Below are 19,464 nucleotides of genomic sequence, written 5' to 3' on the forward strand. Positions count from 1 at the left end.
CACCATTAGGGGGGAGACCCTAACCGACCCCACCCTACGAGTGGCCCGGGAAAGGGCAACTCAAGAAGGGGAACCCAACCTAGCCAGAGGCCCAGGGTTCCTTTTACGTCAGGGTCTCTCATACCAGAGGTATAAGGGCGACGACGACACCATAAAGGAACAATTGGTGCTACCAAAGAATCACTGCATCATAGTTCTACAACTAGCCCACAACCAAACCTGTGGAGGTCACATGGCTTCTCTTAAGACCCAACAAAACCTATTACGGAGGTTCTACTGGCCTGGTATTTATGGGAAGGTAGCACAATTTTGTAAAAACTGTCCCACCTGCCAGTTAACTAGCGGGGTCCTACCCGCAAAGGCACCGCTACAGAAAATGCCCCTCATAGCGATCCCATTCCAGACAATCGGCATGGATATAGTTGGACTCCTGGAACCCGCCAGCCGGGGATATAAATACTTATTGGTCTTAGTCGACTACGCCACCCGATACCCGGAGGCTTTCCCCCTGAAGGGAACGTCGGCCTGAGTATTATTCGACCAACTAATTCCGTTCTTTGCCTGAGTGGGGATACCTTCAGAAATAATCAGACCAAGGCACGAATTTCATGTCGACCCTCTTACGACAAATATGTGGACAGCTCCAGATCAAACAATTGAGAACCTCCGTATACCATCCCCAAACTGATGGACTGGTAGAACGATATAACTAGACGATTAAGAAAATGCTAAGAAGGGTGACTGGACCAACCAGGAAAAACTGGGATCGGGTGATCCCTCTGGTGTTGATGGTGTTAAGAGACACCCATCTTAAATGGGGAGGAAACCCGGTATACGTTTAACTAAGATAGGTTAGCAACGTATACTCTGTCTAAGTCCGGGAGGACAAAGATCAGTGTTTAAAGAGGAGACAGAGCTATAGTGTAGATGCCACACATATAAAGAGCTCCCATTGGGAGAGCCACAAAAGGACCAGTCATAGTTAAAATGATAAACATCAGATTTAATAGAATTATGACCTAAAAAGTGATTAAATAGTGTGGTCCACAGTACATACAATTCATAAACATTTAAACATATATCAAACAGTCGTTACGTGATAAGCTAGAATTAGCTAATTGACAGTGTATCAAAAACAGGGATACACTCAACATCAAGAGGTACGCTTTACAGAAAGTGCAACGTACTCTACAGTAATTAGAATCAGTATGTCAAAAAACTTAATAACTCTGGTGCCAGTACAGAGTATTAGCTCGACATGTTTCAGTTCCTACAGTTATTATGGAACATTCATCAGGAGATATACAGGTGACCACGTAACCAAGACAACATTTAAAAACGAAATGATGACATTTGAAGTATTCGTAGCATCTCCACTGATGCCTGTGGGTGCTCTCTACTCGAAAGGTAGTAGGCGGTGTAGAACTGAGGGTCGTCTCTACCTTCAAGTTGGCAGTAAGAGTGTCAGTCGTGACCAAATCTGACAGCCCCAGGATATAATCCTGCCGCCAGCGCTAGTGCTGTGTGGATAGTACGGAGAGTGCCGTCTGTTATGCGGGCAGCAGTGCAGGTCACCCAGTCCTGCTGCACTGCTGCCCGCATAACAGACGGCACTCTCCGTACTATCCACACAGCACTAGCGCTGGCGGCAGGATTATATCCTGGGGCTGTCGGATTTGGTCACGACTGACACTCTTACTGCCAACTTGAAGGTAGAGACGACCCTCAGTTCTACACCGCCTACTACCTTTCGAGTAGAGAGCACCCACAGGCATCAGTGGAGATGCTACGAATACTTCAAATGTCATCATTTCGTTTTTAAATGTTGTCTTGGTTACGTGGTCACCTGTATATCTCCTGATGAATGTTCCATAATAACTGTAGGAACTGAAACATGTCGAGCTAATACTCTGTACTGGCACCAGAGTTATTAAGTTTTTTGACATACTGATTCTAATTACTGTAGAGTACGTTGCACTTTCTGTAAAGCGTACCTCTTGATGTTGAGTGTATCCCTGTTTTTGATACACTGTCAATTAGCTAATTCTAGCTTATCACGTAACGACTGTTTGATATATGTTTAAATGTTTATGAATTGTATGTACTGTGGACCACACTATTTAATCACTTTTTAGGTCATAATTCTATTAAATCTGATGTTTATCATTTTAACTATGACTGGTCCTTTTGTGGCTCTCCCAATGGGAGCTCTTTATATGTGTGGCATCTACACTATAGCTCTGTCTCCTCTTTAAACACGGTTAAGAGACACCCCCCAGGCTTCCACCGGTTTCTCCCCCTTAGAGCTCTTTTTGGGAGACAACCTCCGACAATACTAGATCTGGTTAAGGAGGAGTGGGAAGCCACCAAAGAGGTATCCTTAACCGAATACACCGAGGAATTAAAGGAACATCCGACTGCATTATGCACGCTGGCCCAAGCCAACCTTGGTCATGCCCAAACGACCCAAGAGAAGAATTACAATAAGGGGAGTCGAATGAGAACCTTCAAACCAGGAGACCAGGTACTGGTACTCCTGCCTACCAGCGCCAACAAACTGTTGGCCAGATGGAGAGGGCCTTACAAAATCACTGATGTACTAAGTCCAGTAACCTATCGGGTACATCAACTTGACCGGACCACCCCAGAAAAGGTCTATCACATCAATCTTCTAAAGAAATGGAACAAGCCTCTTCTGGGTGCTTTTGTGAGTGTCGAGGAACCCGATTCGGAAGAGATGGATTCTGTCAATTGGGGAGACGCTCATTCCCTCGAGATGAAGACTGACGTCAAGAGCAGGTTGTCTCCCTATGCCGACGCCTTTTCCACCTTACCCGGGTGAACCAATATGCTAGAACATGAGATCAAAACAGACCGCGGACCACCCGTAAGGCTTAGGCCATACCGAATACCTGAAGCCAGACGAAACATCATCAAATCCGAGGTGGATGAGATGTTGCGGATGGACATCATCAAGCCATCCATCAGCATATGGTCATCCCCCATAGTGCTAGTCCCCAAGCCGGACGGTTCAGTCCATTTTTGTATGGACTATAGACAATTAAACATGGTGTCCCGATATGAGGCCTATCCAATGCCTCCGATGGATGAACTCCTAGAGGGCCTTGGAGCGGCCCATTTCTTAAGCACTCTAGACTTAACCAAGGGCTATTGGCAGATACCCTTAGACTCCCAGGATAAGGAGAAAACTGCCTTCTCCACCCCGCAAGGTCTATACCAATACAAGTTTCTGCCCTTTGGACTGCATGGGGCACCCGCCACGTTCCAAAGATTGATGGACATCATACTGAGACCACATGATGGATATGCTGCTGCTTACCTGGATGACATTGTGGTGTACAGCCGATCCTGGAAAACACATATGGACCCTCTGGAACTAGTAGTGGCTGATCTACATAAGGGAGGGTTACACATCAACCCCAAAAAGACTACGATGGGAACCCACAAAACCAAATATCTGGGACACATAGTGGGTGGGGGAATACTAAAACCTCAATTGTCTAAAACCCAGGCTATACACAATATACCGACTCCCACCAACAGGAGGCAAATACGAGCATTCCTGGGATTAGTCAGATATTACAGGAGATTCATCCCCAACTTCTCCTTGATAGCCGCCCCCGTGACCGACGCATTGAGGCTTAAGGGGGTTCCCAACCTGACCAACAACCTGAGTGCCCTGAACGCCATAGCTCACCTGAAGCAAAGGATCACATCAAACCCAGTCCTATGCTGTCTGGACTTCCAGAAGCATTTCTTTTTGCAAAATGACGCCTCAAACCAGGGTCTGGGGGCCGTACTTTCGCAAGATAAAGGAGGGGACCTGCAACCGGTGTGCTTCATCAGTCGGAAGCTATTGTCCCATGAAATGGCATACTCGAGCATTGAAAAGGAGTGTTTGGCCATCAAATGGGCCATTGACTCAGTCCGGTACTATTTGCTGGGTCGCCGGTTCACACTATACACCGACCATGCCCCCCTGCAATGGTTGGCACAACATAAGGACACTAACCAGAGGGTTCTCCGCTGGTTTCTCTCCCTTCAACCTTTAGACTTCATCACATTGCATAAACCTGCCAGGTTCCAGCTGGTGGCTGACTATCTGTCCAGGTGTTCTCCCTGGCCCGATCGGCCTGGGATTGGGGGCAGGTGGGGATGTGTGAGGATACGCCTTGGCTAGAACCGCGGCGTGAATCAAGCACACCCAAATCCAAAGACACTGGGATCCTTAGCGACGTGACCACCCAACGTGCCACGTACATTAATTTGCTTACCAAAGCAGGAAGAGGAACCGCTGCTTTTTTGAGCCGGCCCGGATGAGGGTGAGCGGTGCTCACGACAGCTCCAAGATGCGGGGAGAAAACTACTGACCCGTCACCACCGTACTCCTCAGGGCGGTCCCGGGTCTACCCATAGCTGGAGGAGAACACCCAGCGTCCGGGTACGCCCATAATCAGCGCGGCCACAGACACGTGACCGGCGTGAACGTCCACCGCTACAACAGGGAGGAGAATGGCAACACGCCGGGACGGCAACCTTTAAGGGAGGCAGATAAAGCCTCGAGCCAATAGGAAGGGGGCTAGTCTGGGCGCTCTGTGTTTGGCGGGGGCCTGAAACCATCTGTTGTGATAAAAGCATGCCAAACCAAACTGATGGGTTGCTCTCATTCCACAGGATACGGAGAAGAGAGAGAAGGGAGAACCGGAGTGGTGGGCCTATCCGGACACCACGAGATAGGACCAAGTTGGGATTAACGCCAACATACTCTGGAAAGCCAAGACACCGGTGAAGCAAACCGGAAGGACTTGATTATTATTTCTTTAAAAAAACACTGCCTTTCGCTACTGAAAATAAATATTGTTTCAGCATTCGCCGGTCTCCAGAGTATAATTCCACAGTGCTCCACAACATACTCGTCCCTCCTCCCTTCTTTCTAACACATCTTGTAGCTTCAGTATGTGTTCTTCTCCCAACCAGTTTAATTTGGCTCTTCAACTCCTCCTCACAACACATTCCTCTTCTGAGCATCTGCTCTTCCTTTCAACTGAAACTTTACTTCCACCTCCTACTCTTTGGTTGATGATTCACCCACTCCTCCTGCTCCATTACTTCACATCTTACTCCTGCCTCCTCCTCATTTCACCTTCTGCTCAATATGCCTCCTTTCTCCAAACACCGCCAAAATGATTCCTTCTCCAATTTGTCACAACTCTGCTTTCCCTGTTTGGGAATGTATACCCCTGCTTACCTCCCCCCTCGGCTGGATATCAGATTAGGCGTCTACAGGTGTGTTTTTGAATGGGCTGTGAACTGTTGTAACCAGATTTTACATTGCTGGTTGACCTCCGTTGTTGGTACAGCATTCATGATCCGAGACATTGGCCAACCAATCCAAGCTAGTGGACCAGATTTCAATCTACTCCTGCAGGCAGTACTGCGAGGTCTGAACAAGCTCTGTGGCTGTCAAGGCAGCTTCTCTAGGACCTGGCTTCCCTCATGCTCGATCTGCAAGGTGTATTTGACAGCAGCTTGAGTGGATGTCTCCTTTTTTTTGGCTAACTGTGCAAACACTGCAGTGCCTGAGTTAAAGGGGCCACACGCCTGTTATAACTGGTATTGTCACTTCAATTCTTTGGAGCGCACTTTATTAGAGTGTCAAACGTTCTAGGGTTACACATGTGATGACGATCCTTCCCACATCACTGCCAGATACTGCATCAGAGTGGGTTGTGGCACCTAGGCCCCATGATCCTCCTCGCCTCTGCTATCAGCAGAGGACATAGTCACAATCCACAATAGCTCATTCCTAGTGAAGCATGAAATGTGTTTCTTCTAGAAATGGTACAGAAGCCTCACTGAAGTGTAAGCATTACAGCTCTGATCATGTTATTCACACTTCATATGCAAAATATTACATTAACCTGCCCAATCGTGCATTTTTAATTTCCTTTACTAAAACAAACACAGCCTGCCATTGAACTCTAAAAAAAGAAATTCTGCTCTTTCTGCCTTAGAATGTTTGGCAAATAAATAAATAAAGCGTTAGCCCAGTCCACCCAACCACATCTTCACATTATCTGCCATTTGCAAAACCTCAGCTCGATGATCTAGAAGAAAACCCTTCAAAATCATAAGAACTGGAGGGTTTTCATTGGAATATAATGATCTTCCTTTCTTATTCTATGTTTGCAAAGAGCTAATTGGTTCATGTATACAATGAGTTGGTGTTTTCTGATTGCTATTTAAGCACTGATGTCCAATTGCTCCAGGCAAAAACAGATGTATATTGTCTAATTTTCCATTTACTGTTTGGACACGATTTCCCAGGATGCTGGATGATCAGCAAATATAACATCTTACTTCTCTTACAGTAAACATATTGGTCTTACTCACTACTGACCACACATGCTGATTTAATTGTAGCGCTTAGTGCCTTGAATTCATTCTTTTTGCGTATATTGCACTAAATGTGCACTTTAAATCTGAACCTATAATTTTGCACATGTCAAAGCTGGCCTCCCTGTAACAGGAAATTACGTATATTGTATCTTTTTATGGATCTGTTGGAACATTGATTAGAAAGTGAATCATATTCGATAGTAAACTCTTCTTTTAGATTTATTTCACGCTTTCTTAGAACTGTAATGCAGTTTATATGAGCACTGTTTGAAATGTTTGCATAGAACACAATTACGAGGACTTGGAAGGTTTTAAACTTTAGTTGATACACTCGAAAAGACCAGTAATCATATGAGTGTGTAATTAGGCGGTTTGTGCCTCTTATCTTCTGAGTCTTTTTATTCTTTGAAAATTATTGTTTTTAATACTGTAACCTAACGACCATGGTGAATAAAGGTTTGAAAGAGAAACGTAACAGCCTGCTCATTGTTCTTGAAAGGTTACTGATTGAATCCGGACTGATCTTCCATCTAGTTTGTTTGCTGGTGACTAGCGTGTGCCACCTGGTAATATTACTGAGTGGGGTTCACAAATATTACTACACACAAGGCGGGTTTTATTTCTACAGAAAAGAAGAAAACCTCTCTGTGGAAATTAAACTTGAATGAAAAGGGTCAGGATAGTTCTTAACCAAAGGGTGAACGGTCACATCATAACATTCACAAGGTTTTGGTTGAGTGAGTCTCTTGGGTACTCCTCTGTGTTGTCCTTTTGGTCTTCTGGTTTGAGTAGGATAGAACCAGTGCCATTCCTCCTCACATGTGTGCACATTTTGCTGTGTCTCACAAGCTACAGATGCAGCTGGAGTTTCTTTTGCTTAGAGATGGTGCCAGCTGATCCATACATTCACACCGGGGCCTTATCACCTCCCCTTTCTGGGGGTCCTTCCCTTTCTCCACTGCTCTACTTCTCTGAGCGTTATCCACCTTACCATATGCCACCATCGATTACTTCCTCCTTCCACCTCTAGATGTGTCTCTATATGTTCTGCAACTACCGCCTGATGTTTACCTCCTGATGCCCATTTATGATGTGTCTTCTTTATGATGTTCCTTCTCCACTTCTTTTCTTAAGTTTCATCCAAACCTCTCTGCCTCACTCCTCGCACAGGCTACTTCAACTCCTGCCAATACCTCCTCCAAGCATTTCTCTCAGTGGGCCTCAAATATCTTGGTGTTTCCTCACCATAGGTCTGGTTTTTGTACATGACCTTCATTGGTAAATGGTTTGTTGATGATTTGCCTACTAGAAGGGATCTTCATGTTTCTGTTAACTATTAGCTTGGGGTGGTAGCGCAGCTGCCTACCGGTACCGCGTCTTTAGAGATCCTAGTCAGCTACCTTAGAATTGCATTTTAGGGCCCTGGTATGCATGTGCAGTCTTTGAACCCTGTGAACAGAGCCACGATGCTTCCGACTCCAGTTGCTTTGGCAGCATGTCAGTGTCCATAAGGAGGGGTGCATGGTTGGTATGTGTATGCAGTGGTAGTGGCAAGTCTCTATCTACATATTGGTTGATGAGACATTCTTGGGTAATGCATTTTTTGTAGTAGCAGCCAGTTGTCTCTGCCGGGGATGGTGAGTTTTGGGTAATGTGATGCTGTGGAACTGCTGAGGTCCTTCTTGGTGTACACATCTTAGTCCACAAGTGTTCCAACCATCAAGCTCAAGCTATCATTAAATATGTGGCACGTACAGCTCCTAAGACATGATCCTCTTTTCTACATCTGGTTCTTTGACACGGGTCAGTGTGCGTTAAGATCCATGTGTCTAGTTGGGCATTTATCCACAATTTTGGGGAGTTTCCCAGCCCCTTGGTCAGTTCAATTATGTACTCGGAACAAGGGAGAGGACTACAAAAAACACATTTTGAGCATTCTGATGTATTGGAGGATGTTGGTGAAATAAAATTTGGGGGAAATGGGGGAAATATGTTGACATTTGAATCCACTGGCTAAAAACAAAATCTGAGTTTTGGGGGCATTTTATTCATGACGACTAAGGCTAATCAAGTCCTTAGATTCTTTCAGGCAATATAGATTTTGTTTACTTATGGCTGTAATTTAGTTGTTTCAAGTAGGTCCTAGTGGCCTGTGTCGAATTGTTGTTTGTCAAATGCTTTCATATCTTTGCACTCTTGCACATTTTGTAGTAACATATCTTTCGTATTTATTTACATGATGGAACGCAATTTACATGGAAAAGTGTTTTGTGTATCGTATTCATTTTTATTGTAATATGTACTTTAATTTTGACAAAATGAACTTGTGATTAACTGCGATATGTGAAATTTGCAGAACTATTCTTTGCATGCTCTTATCTTTGGCCATGAATTGTATGAATAATAACTGTTCTACAAATTAAACTATTTTAATTGATTGCTATTGAATTTATCCCATAGATATTTCTTTCTGTATATAAATGGATTTGGTCCCCAACCATTTTTTTGATCGCAGGTTTAGAAATTGTAATCATCTAATAAAGATGGAGGGGATGTATTGGATAAGACTGTCCATCAGGTAGGCCAATGAATGATCTTTGCCAATTGCATAGCGTGACATAATTAAGATATAAGGTGGGAATTATACATACTTTAAGAGTACAGAGGAGGGGGGATTCTGACACTGAGAAGAGCTGCAGGAAAGATCACTGCCTGTTCCTATTGGAAAGATTTAAGAGAGGGTTCAATTTAAGGGCTGCAGAAGGGACGGTTCCAGTTCCAAGGGATGACCTCTGTCCACAAGGGTATCTGCAAAAGTGAATTTGATGACTGAGCACATTAGGGTTTTTTCCTGGCTTCATGCCTCTAAAGATTAATCAAATGGGAGTATGAGATCTCCCCAAAAGAAGAGGTATATATTCTCCAAAACTATTTTCCTGCTAAGTCCCAAAAAGGGGGTTGTTAAGGTGTTATCAAAAATGCATTAAATTAAATAGGAAATAAACTGTGAAATCACTATGTACAATTGAGTGAGATATCAATTCAAACCAACTTTAAAAAACCTTTGATTTGTCGGTGCAGTAATATAGATGGCATTTCTTGCATTCAGTGCACGACTCTTTAGAAATCTCATTGAATTCTACCCAAAGCGCTATCACAGATCTTGCTTACATTGGACCATGTTTCGAAGAGCGCTGTACCATGGCCTAATGAGGATCAGTTTGATGAAATATGTTCTGTGAAGTGTGACTAATCTTTGGATGTCGTCCCTTCTTCCCTCAGGAAGAGTCCCTTCCCATGTGGCCACAGAGGCGAGGCCGCTACCTGATAATCCGCCTGGGGGTGTTACTCAGCTGGAGGATCACAGTGGTGGGAAGCCCCCTTTGGGATTGGGTACGACCATTAGGAGGGAACAATATATCCCAGCTCATCACCCAATCCTAGACTCCCCTCCTACAAACCTAAGAATAGCCCATTTTCTAGTAGGCTTGTGAGTTGTCATTTTAACATTCCACTAGAAAGTACTCGGATGAGGACGAATAGGAGTTACCCAAGGGAAGATCCACTTCCCAGTACTGTGATGAACAAGATCAGTGTCTCACAAGGGAGCCTTATTATCAGTACTGTGATGAGTGTGGAAGCATGAAGATTACTTATAGGAACAACATTGAGCAGTCTAGTGGTTCCCAAAATCCTATTAGCCAGTCCCAGCTTAAATAGAAGAAAGACTCAAAGTATGAGACAAGCCCTCACTGGAGGAGCAAGGAGCAGGAATGCTGTACTGAATCAGAAGGATCAGTGAGCTAGTTCGATTCTCAGAGAAGGGGGAGATCCTTGAGTGCCAGCAGTCCAAATAGAACTAAAGTGAGCCTGAGACTCCCTCACTGGAGGGACCAAGAGACCCCTCTCCTGAGAGGAGCTATCAGCAAGGCTGTGGCACTGGCTGCAAGGGGAAATTACTGGAGGTGAAATCCCAGTCGAACCAGCCCTGGAGGAATACAAAACTAGTTGCTTGTTCCGTGGGGGACCCGAAGGCTAAGAGCTGTGACGCTGAGAGTCGTGGCAACCAGAGTGGTCCAGGCGAGGTGGACCTAACCGGCAGTAGGAAGGTAGGTAGCAAGACCTGCAGAGATGCGAGAGTTAATCGGAGCTGCAAAAACCACAAGGAGAAAGAGAACGCAGAGCGTGGTAGAAACAGGGAAGCAAAGCCTGCTGAAGAGACCTGAAGCTGCCATGAGGCTTCCTAATGGTAGGGAAAGGGTCAGGCTGGTGGCTGGGGCATTAATGGAGCTGGAGGAGCTGAAAGTCCATGCAAACACATCCTGAAGAGCACAAGGGGGATACAAGTGGCATTTTATTAGATGCAAACTTTGTAAACCCCACGTAAACGCATCCTGAAGAGTATAAGGACATGCAATTAGCATGCTATTTGATGCAAACGTTGTAAAACGCGCAAATATATCCCGACGAGTACAAGGGGCTACAATAGGCATTATATTTGATACAAACTTTGTAAACTACGTAAATACATCCCATAGAGCACAAAGGGATGAAAGCAGAATTTCAAAGAGTGACAAGAACTTTGTAAAGCAGATAAACCCGTCCCAAAAACTACAAAGGGATAACCGATAGAGTACTCAAGCTGATGTCCACATGAGAGACACCCCTATGTGTGATAGTGTGTATATAAGGTCTGTCCAAGTGGACACTAGGTAAAGGAGGGGAGGAGATCCCACAGAAGCAGAGCTACACAGCCTGTGGGCCCACATGCAAGCGGGAAAGCCCTGCCAGTGTGCAGCAGGGTCTTGGACCCAAATGGAATCAGGCAAGGCCCAACTGCAAAATATCTAATGGTTGAAGGCCCCCTAATCGGTGCAAAAATAACTACAACCTGTAGGCTGGAGCCGGGAAGCAGTCGGGGAGACCCAGACTAGAAAAGGATAAATAAAACAGAAAACCAGCAACAAAGCAAACATCTTTTGGGACTAAAATGTTGTGAAGTCAAGTCTGGTAGGGTAGCAAACCAAACTTGATATACCATTGAGGAAGTCTATGGTCAGGTCTGGCAGGTTAGTGAACTGGACCTGATAGACTGGAAAGGTTTATTTTGTTGAAATTAATAGAGGAAAAGGATTCATCCAGAAGATCTGAGGAACTGTATTACATTCGCAAGTGGAAGCAAGATCCACAAAAGGAGTTCCCCCCCATGAGTGTGAGGAAGTGTTTTTTGTTGTTGGTCTGAACATGCAAGCAGTGAACATTTAACCATATATACTTTGTACAAGGACTGTGCCTTCCATGCTACATCCAGAGTGAGAGAGTCCTCCTACTATGTGAATAAGACATCCAGTTTTCATTAGTTGAAAGTGTAAGGGACGGAAACAGGTTTAGACATAGGATGGTCGATAATGTACTTTACGAACTTCCTAACTGGATCCTTAGTATTTCTGTTGAGGTAGGGTAACCCCCCTCATAATAAGTAGGGCAAGTTAAACGTTATTTTCTATTTCCAATTGCAAATAAGTCTATGCCAAGCATTATGCCACCTCTTTGCCATAATCTTACTTCTGCACCCTTACAGACGGCAGTAGGTTCTTAAACTAAATTAAAAAAATGGGAACAAGTTTAAATGAGTCATTTATATTCTCATAACAGTGAATGTGTAATTCCTACACTCACCCATTCCCCTGTCCCATTTCCGAGAGCTTCATATGGGATTTTGGAAGGCATGTGTCATTTATGTATTCGATACAATCTGAAAACCATTTCTTAATGTTGGGTGAGTCAAAATAGTCCGTACATTCTAAATTGAAAACATTACTTCCCTAACCCAAAACCTCTAGATCCAAGTTATTGTAAGCATAGTGTATATTGTGCATGCATGTTAGTAGCATCACAGTTATGTCAGAAGCAAAAACTTGAATTTGGTCTTTTGATTGTAGCATGCATTGAGGAAAGTAAAGTTCTTTGATTAATTTGTAAATGTGACTTTTTTTAATTATTTGTTGATGTTTTAGTTAACACGAGGATTTTGAAATAATGTCTGACAAGCAGAAGTTTAATCAGAATGTCTAGTGTTATTTATAACGAAAGATATATGTATATATATGTGTGTGTGTGTGAGAAAGTGTAATTCATGCAGGCAGGTCATTTTCGTTTTTGTAGGCCAGCTGTCTGTGATTGTGTAACATTGTGGCAACTTCCCCTGCAGCTGGAGACAACCTTTGCTTTGATTTCCTCGTTTACTCATTTATTTAAATACATGTTAGAAACCACCTGTTTCCTGCCCGTATTTGAGGGGTGGGACGGTATATGAGATCAGGCTGTTAACCTAATGAGCAACCCAAATATTAACATATTGATCAAAATATACCTTGCATCCTAGTTGAAGGGAAAATCATCAAATCGGGCCACTGAAGGTCATTAACTCAATTAGTTGCTACATCTTGAATCATATTTCACAAATCCTTTGATGGTGATGTGAGAAACCAAAGGGTGTCTCACCCGCTGGTCCTCAGGGATTTGTCATCCAGGTGGCCAGGACACAGCCATCTCATTTGGATCCAGTTTCTGGGGGTGGACCAATGCGGGAGTATCACCTGGGTGAGGGGTCTTCAGGGAGTGAGGGTGAGGCAGCCGATGGTGAGACACATTATTCCCCCTTTTTTTGTACACCTATCCCATCCTATTTTTTTAGGATTCCCCAATATTCCAACTCCCCTCCTCCCCCCCCCAGCTCCCTTTTTTGCACAAACACTGGGCCGAGGAAAGAGGACATATGAGACTAACGATACTAACTATTATAGAATGAACTGGACATGTCCCGCTAATCGGGTTGGGCAAATTCAGGCACGTGACTTTAAGTGCATACATCTGATACCAATTAGCTCTCTTCGCACAGATAAAAGGCGGAACATAGAGACACACTTTAAGCAAGGTGGAACATGAGTAAGAGCAGAACTTTCAGGGTGAAGACGAACCTACTGGAGCAGACAGACCGGCCAAGGGACGAGAGCAGTGTTTCGAAAACCCCAGGATTTGCCTACAGGAAGTTGTTGCCTCCATAAGGCTGTGAGAGACGCATGAAGAAGGCCAAATCCCAAAGCTTTGTTTCAAGGATGCCAACAACCCTTGTGGGTGAACAGCAGAGTTGGGGAGGCCAAGCCTGTGGCACTAACCATGACTTGTGAATTGGAAAACTGTAAAGACAAGAAAGAAATGCACACAGCCAGTGAATTGGCAAGCGACTTGAGAGAATAGTGTGTGTTAAGGAAAGACTGAAATTACAACATTGTATCACAAGTGAAGGCTGCATGCGTGTAGATGGTACGTGAAGAAAGGCAGAGCTGTGAATTAACTGTAAAGGAGCAACAGCTTTGAAACCAGCAATACTGAGTAATGGAGTGGTCTGGCAAAAGGAAGTAGCCAACTTGAAAGGCTCTGTGAAAGGTGAATTGTTTGTAGCGATAAAGTGAATGAACTGTAAAAGCGAAGTGATCAAAATTAACCCTGAGAGTAGGGGAGAGTAAAAAGCTGACCATTCAACTTTGAGTCAAAGTGGTCCTATTGAAGGTCTGTAGAGAAAGCCACGCACATTCAAAGGTCTTTGACATCTGAAAGCGGTCTGAGCCCGACTGAGGGAGACCTGAAGTGTAATAATTTGGGGGACACCTGAAGTATTGTTAAACTTTTGTAGTGAAAGGTCTGAGCCCAACAGAGGGGGACCGACATGAGCCTTTCGTTGAAAGTGGTTTGGAGGACTGGAAGGAAAGACTTTAACGTGGAAGGCCAAGCAGATCTCAATCCACATTTTGAACAGTTTTTGTGTTAAACACCTGTGTTAGTGTGTTATACTTCCAACTGGGACCGCCTTACTCCGTGCTGTCTAACGTGGGGAGAGAGCTGATTCAGCCACATTTATTCTTTATATTTAAACATTGATTTTCCTTTTACATACATATCTCCTTTATACACTTTTTGTACAAGAGATAGGTCAGGCATTAGTTTTTGTTTAGCATAGGCAATTTTGATTTGACAGACTCAACTAGGAGTGTTTTTATTATTTGATGGTCGCAACTACTCCCATCCTAGTTGTAGGGCAAAGTAGGAGTTTTTCCAACCCCAGAAACTTTAGTAAAGGTTTTACAAATTGTTCATGTTGTCACTGTCATACTTGTGACACCATGCCTCCCTTACAGTTGGCTTTTATAAACACCCTCAAAATAAAGTAAACCAAAAGAAAAAATGCCTTGCGCAATGTGAAGACACTGGCCTTACTGTTCTGATGTCATCAAAGATAGTCTGAATGCTTCCTTATTTCCTCCCTAAGATGGATAGGATGTACTTGGGCTTGCATGCCTGACAGGCTGAAACAAAAGGTGAGCTGTCTGCTTTTCCCACCAATAACAGAGCTTACATATGGGACACCCGTAGCACTGAAACCATGAATTCTTACAAAGGTTGATTCACTTGCTTTCCTTTGGTAGAAAATGTTTTTGTTTTTTTTTTTCTTTTAATGTTGTTGAGTTGTCTGATTGTTGTGCTTCTAGCATTTATTTGTTGACTGTTTAATGTTCTTTGTTTTCCCTTTCTTCCTTTTCCTTCCTCCCACCCTTCTTTATCACTTTACTCGTTCCTTTATTTCTTCTCATTTCATTTTTACCTTCACCCACCCCCCCCCCACCTCTCACAGGCCAACAACAAGCCAGAAATTGAAGCAGCACTGTTTCTGGACTGGATGAGGCTGGAACCCCAATCTATGGTCTGGCTGCCAGTGCTCCACAGGGTTGCTGCTGCCGAAACTGCCAAACACCAAGCTAAATGTAACATCTGTAAAGAGTGCCCCATCATCGGATTCAGGTAAGAGTCTGCAGAGGGGAACTTAATACTGCTGCAGTGTATGGTTGATAGTTTGGGGGGGGTGGGGTTAATGAATGGATAATACAGTTTATAAAGTATGTAAGAAAAGGGGCTCCTTTGTGTATGCCGTTGAAAATATAGAGAGCAACAAAGTGAATGCAATTGTGTCGAACTACTCAATTCTTGAGGGACATTGTTTACTTGGAATAATTTTCATCCGATGCCGATGGAAACTAGGCCGCATTGTATTGCTCATGCAAATTAAAAACTATTGCAGCTGGTGTTTTGTGCATCAACAAGGTTTGTTCAAGCAGTGTTTGTGCTGCACCAGTGCAGTTGACCTACCACATCACTCTCCTTTGGTTCCAGTTTACAGCAGGATTCCACCTTGATTTAAATGTTTCTTCATTTTGAAATTGTAGCTACAATACTGTTGGGAGCTTTGTGAATGACTGAATATGGTATATAGCCTGTTTTCTTTGCAATCAGAATTAATAATACAGAATGAGATGGTGCCAGATAATTGTCAGCTTTGTCTATTTTATATTCTGCAACAACTCAGGTTTAGAGAATGTTTCTTCATGATATATTTGTGAAAGTGTTTGTATGCTCGGGGTTGGCTCCAGCCCCATAACAGTTGGTGGGCTGAAATGTTGTATGTAAAAATTGTATTGATTTAAACTGGGGAACAAAAGTGACACTTTAGCTGAAAACTGGCTTAAAGAGATTCCAATTCTGCCTGACATCTACCCCCACAGGAGTTAAAACCTGCTCAGCCACTGTTCCCCTCGCCAAAAGGAGTTGTCACCTCTCTGATTAGATTAGGGGTGGAGCAGCTACAGGGAGTTGAACAAAGGCTTGTCCTGGACTCAGGCAAATGTTATATTCGGGGCGTCGTAAAAGTGGCTTCCTCTTGGCAGAAACGGGGAGGGGCAGCCCCCTCTGAGGACAGCTGAAGCTTAAAGAAAGTGGATAGACTGGTTTCTCCACCATGTGACCTGGGAAGACACACCCCTGTTGGCCAGAATATTTTAAGAGGTTTTAGGACCCGGTGGTATGATCTGGGGGGTTACGAGCGGAAAAGAGGTTGTCACTCCAAATGTCTGCATGTTAAAAATCTGGCACTTCATCAATTAATGTCCATACTCCTTGCGCACATGTGTGTAATTTTGGGTAAGTGTCCGATATTGCAAAACCAGTTGAAAAGCGCAAAATTTTGCCATTTCTGAATGCAAGCCCCCAGGAAGATCAGAGGCGGACAAGCATGGACCATAAGGAATATATAATATGCACATGTAATTTCAACAAATTGAATATTTGGGAAGGATGTATTTGAATCAAATATAGATTTGTGGGCAAACTGACCAGGGGAGGATCCTCTGACCCATAAAACCTACAGCATCACTCTGACTCACATTTTCTTCCCCCAATCATGGGAGAGGGGAGAATTGGGCCAATGACAAGTAGAGAGGGGCAGGCTTAGCTGGGCCCAGGCACACACCCATTTTCAAAACACATAAAAAGAGACTGCTGGGACAGGTAGAGAGATTCAAATCCAGTTGCTGTGAAGCGTTTTGCCGGACCACACAACATCCAGAAGATACCAGTTCCAGACTGACTCCAGCTACATACTCCAGAACCTAGAACTTATACTTTAGAACCTAAATCAGAGGCCTAAAACCACAAGCTGAGTTCTCTGCAGCAGGCCTCAAATCATTGCAAGCTACTCACAGCCGGTCGAGCTGCTTGAATCCCTTGCCAAGAACTTTTGCTAGGACCAGTGCAGAGATCCAGGAGCCGTGCAGAGACCGCTGTATCTGGACAGACCAGACCAGTGCCAGACCAGACCAGCAGAGCAGAGACCAGACGCTGTGTGCAGAGACCGTCCGTGGCGAGACCGGAACCGAAGTCCAAAATCTGACAGATCCGTGGCGCGACCCAGACCTTGCAAATATATTGTGAGTACAGCTAGGACAGGGCAAAACCAAATCTCTTAGTTTAAAGTAATATAATTCAATCTATTTAACCTAAGTAGAACTGCCTCCTGTCATTTGTCAATTCTGCAGCTGCAAAGCTGTCACCTGTCATTTTGAGTTTACTTTAAATCCGAAAAACTACCTTTATTTAATCGTCCGTATCTCTGGAACCGTTTGGGCTACGAACTTGATTTAACTTCCCTCTGAAAGCTTAGAATCTAAGCTTTCCAACAAGCCTAGAACCGACTTCCTACCGCGATTTGGTTAAAAATCCAGCCACGTGTAACCATCAGCAGTCATTTCTTTCCTTGCTAAAAATTCGTTTGCCTCTTAATCACCATCTCTGAATCATTGCTAAAGTGAGCCTGAACTTATCCCAAGTAGCTACCACTCCCCCTGAACCTCCTAAAGGGGATTAAAACCATTTTCAGCATATTTCTCACTTCATTGCCATCACCTTTTAAAAGCATTTTGGGCCCGTGTTTCAAACTTCTATCTGTGGTCTAAGCTTGCTGGGGTGAACTGAATTATATTTGATTGCATTCCTAAGAACTGTGTGTGTTACTTCCATCTCCTTCCATTTCTTACATTGCATAGGGGAGGGGGTTGAATTGCCAGAGAAAAAGTGATTATTTTATCTTTTGCTAAAATCATATCAAGTATTTCTGTACTGCATTTTATTCCTTATTGCTTTTCCCTTGAAATCATAAAAGTAGTTTTGCTACTTTATCCATCCTATACTAACTCCTCATTGATTGTAAAGAAGTGTGCTAGTGCCAGATTACCCATTGTTGATCAACATCATATGTCTAAGTGTACTATCAGATATTAATTTATTATAAAGTGTGATATATATATATATATATATATATATATATATATATATATATATATTGTTTAAATTCTCAATAAACCCTTTAAACTTGCAAAACAGAACTACTTCTTGGCTCAGTGGGGTTAGGGGGGATTCTAAGAGAGGGGTGTTATATAGGGGTAGTCATCCGGAACTCATGAACTGGACAAAGATATATCAATAAGGGTTTCCATTCAGTATCCCAGACTAGGCATTGACTTAGCTGTAGGTTTGAATTGAATCTTCTTACAATCTGCAGTGTCAACCAGCGGTGAACAAGATTGGTTAATAAAGGGAAAGAACGACATTCCCTAAGTTCAATTAAAGCGGTGATCAATTTTCAGGACATTCATGCGCTTGTGCCACAAAATCTTTTATATGAGGTGGTTTGCTGGCATCTCCATTTCATTTAAGCTACCAAAGGAATTGGTTCCACAGACCATGTGTTAAGATTTCCTTGTTGAAGGTAGAACAATTAAAATGCATTTAAATCTTGGCATAACAATGATGACTTAATAAATGTTTGATGAAGATGGCTCCTGTTCCACTGTGCTTGGGCAGCAGTTTCGGATAAACCACTGTGATAAGGGAGAGGACTCCCAATGCCCTCTGCCTGAGCTGTGGTATCAGACTGACTAATGCGACGAGGGAAATTGATCCCGATGCACTCTGCTTGAGCTGAGGTATTGGATGTCCACTGCAATGAAGGAGATGGCTCCGGATTTACTCTGCTTGGGCAGTGGTATTGGGCTTACCACTGTGATGAGGGAGATGAGCCTGCTTGGGCAGCAGTATTGAGCTGACCACTGTAACGAAGGAGATGGCTCCCAATGTACTCTGCTTGTGCAGTGGTATTGGGCTGACCACTGCGACGCAGGAGATGGCTCCCAATATACTCTGTTTGAGTTAGGCCTCTTCCTGGACCCCATACGGTTTTCCCACCGTTCCTGTTACCTGAGGTACTTTGGGGACACGGCTCTGGTTCTTCACATGGTCAAAAGGGCCTCTCCTCCTCCTTGCTTCCTGCACCGTCACCCACCACCAAGTGAGTCGGCTCCAAGGATGCTCCAGCAACATCCTGTTCTTCTTGTCCCCCTCCTGGAGAGACACGACTGATTCAGCTGCAGCATTCCAAGTTTGAACTTCCTGGGTCTCGTTCGCATACTTCTGACTTCCACAGTTAGTCCTTTCTAGCTTTCTGCTTTCTACTGTTGATTCCACCCTGCTGCAATATCAACACCATCTTGGAAAGTCTCTTTGGTGCTCTTCTTTCCTTCAGTGAGCCACCCCGTTGCAGTACTTGGCTGACTTTGCATATGGTTATTCTGTATGTGTCTCCTGGTGTTTTTCGTCCCA

The 19,464-nt window shown here is 43.9% G+C and overlaps 1 protein-coding gene across 12 annotated transcripts in view; it reads left to right on the forward strand.

The window, feature by feature from the left end:
* The window catches only part of DMD (dystrophin), a 7,616,828-nt gene that overhangs the window by 7,394,769 nt on the left and 202,595 nt on the right, over positions 1-19,464 (forward strand). For all 12 annotated transcript variants that reach the window (XM_069639082.1, XM_069639084.1, XM_069639079.1 and 9 more), the window contains one exon: positions 15,113-15,279. In XM_069639082.1, coding sequence (XP_069495183.1) covers positions 15,113-15,279 — 167 coding nt within the window. The remainder of the gene's footprint in view (positions 1-15,112; positions 15,280-19,464) is intronic.

Source organism: Ambystoma mexicanum, chromosome 7q, assembly GCF_040938575.1.
Source record: "Ambystoma mexicanum isolate Mex_15411 chromosome 7q, UKY_AmexF1_1, whole genome shotgun sequence".
In the NCBI taxonomy this organism is placed as follows: Eukaryota; Metazoa; Chordata; class Amphibia; order Caudata; family Ambystomatidae; genus Ambystoma; species Ambystoma mexicanum.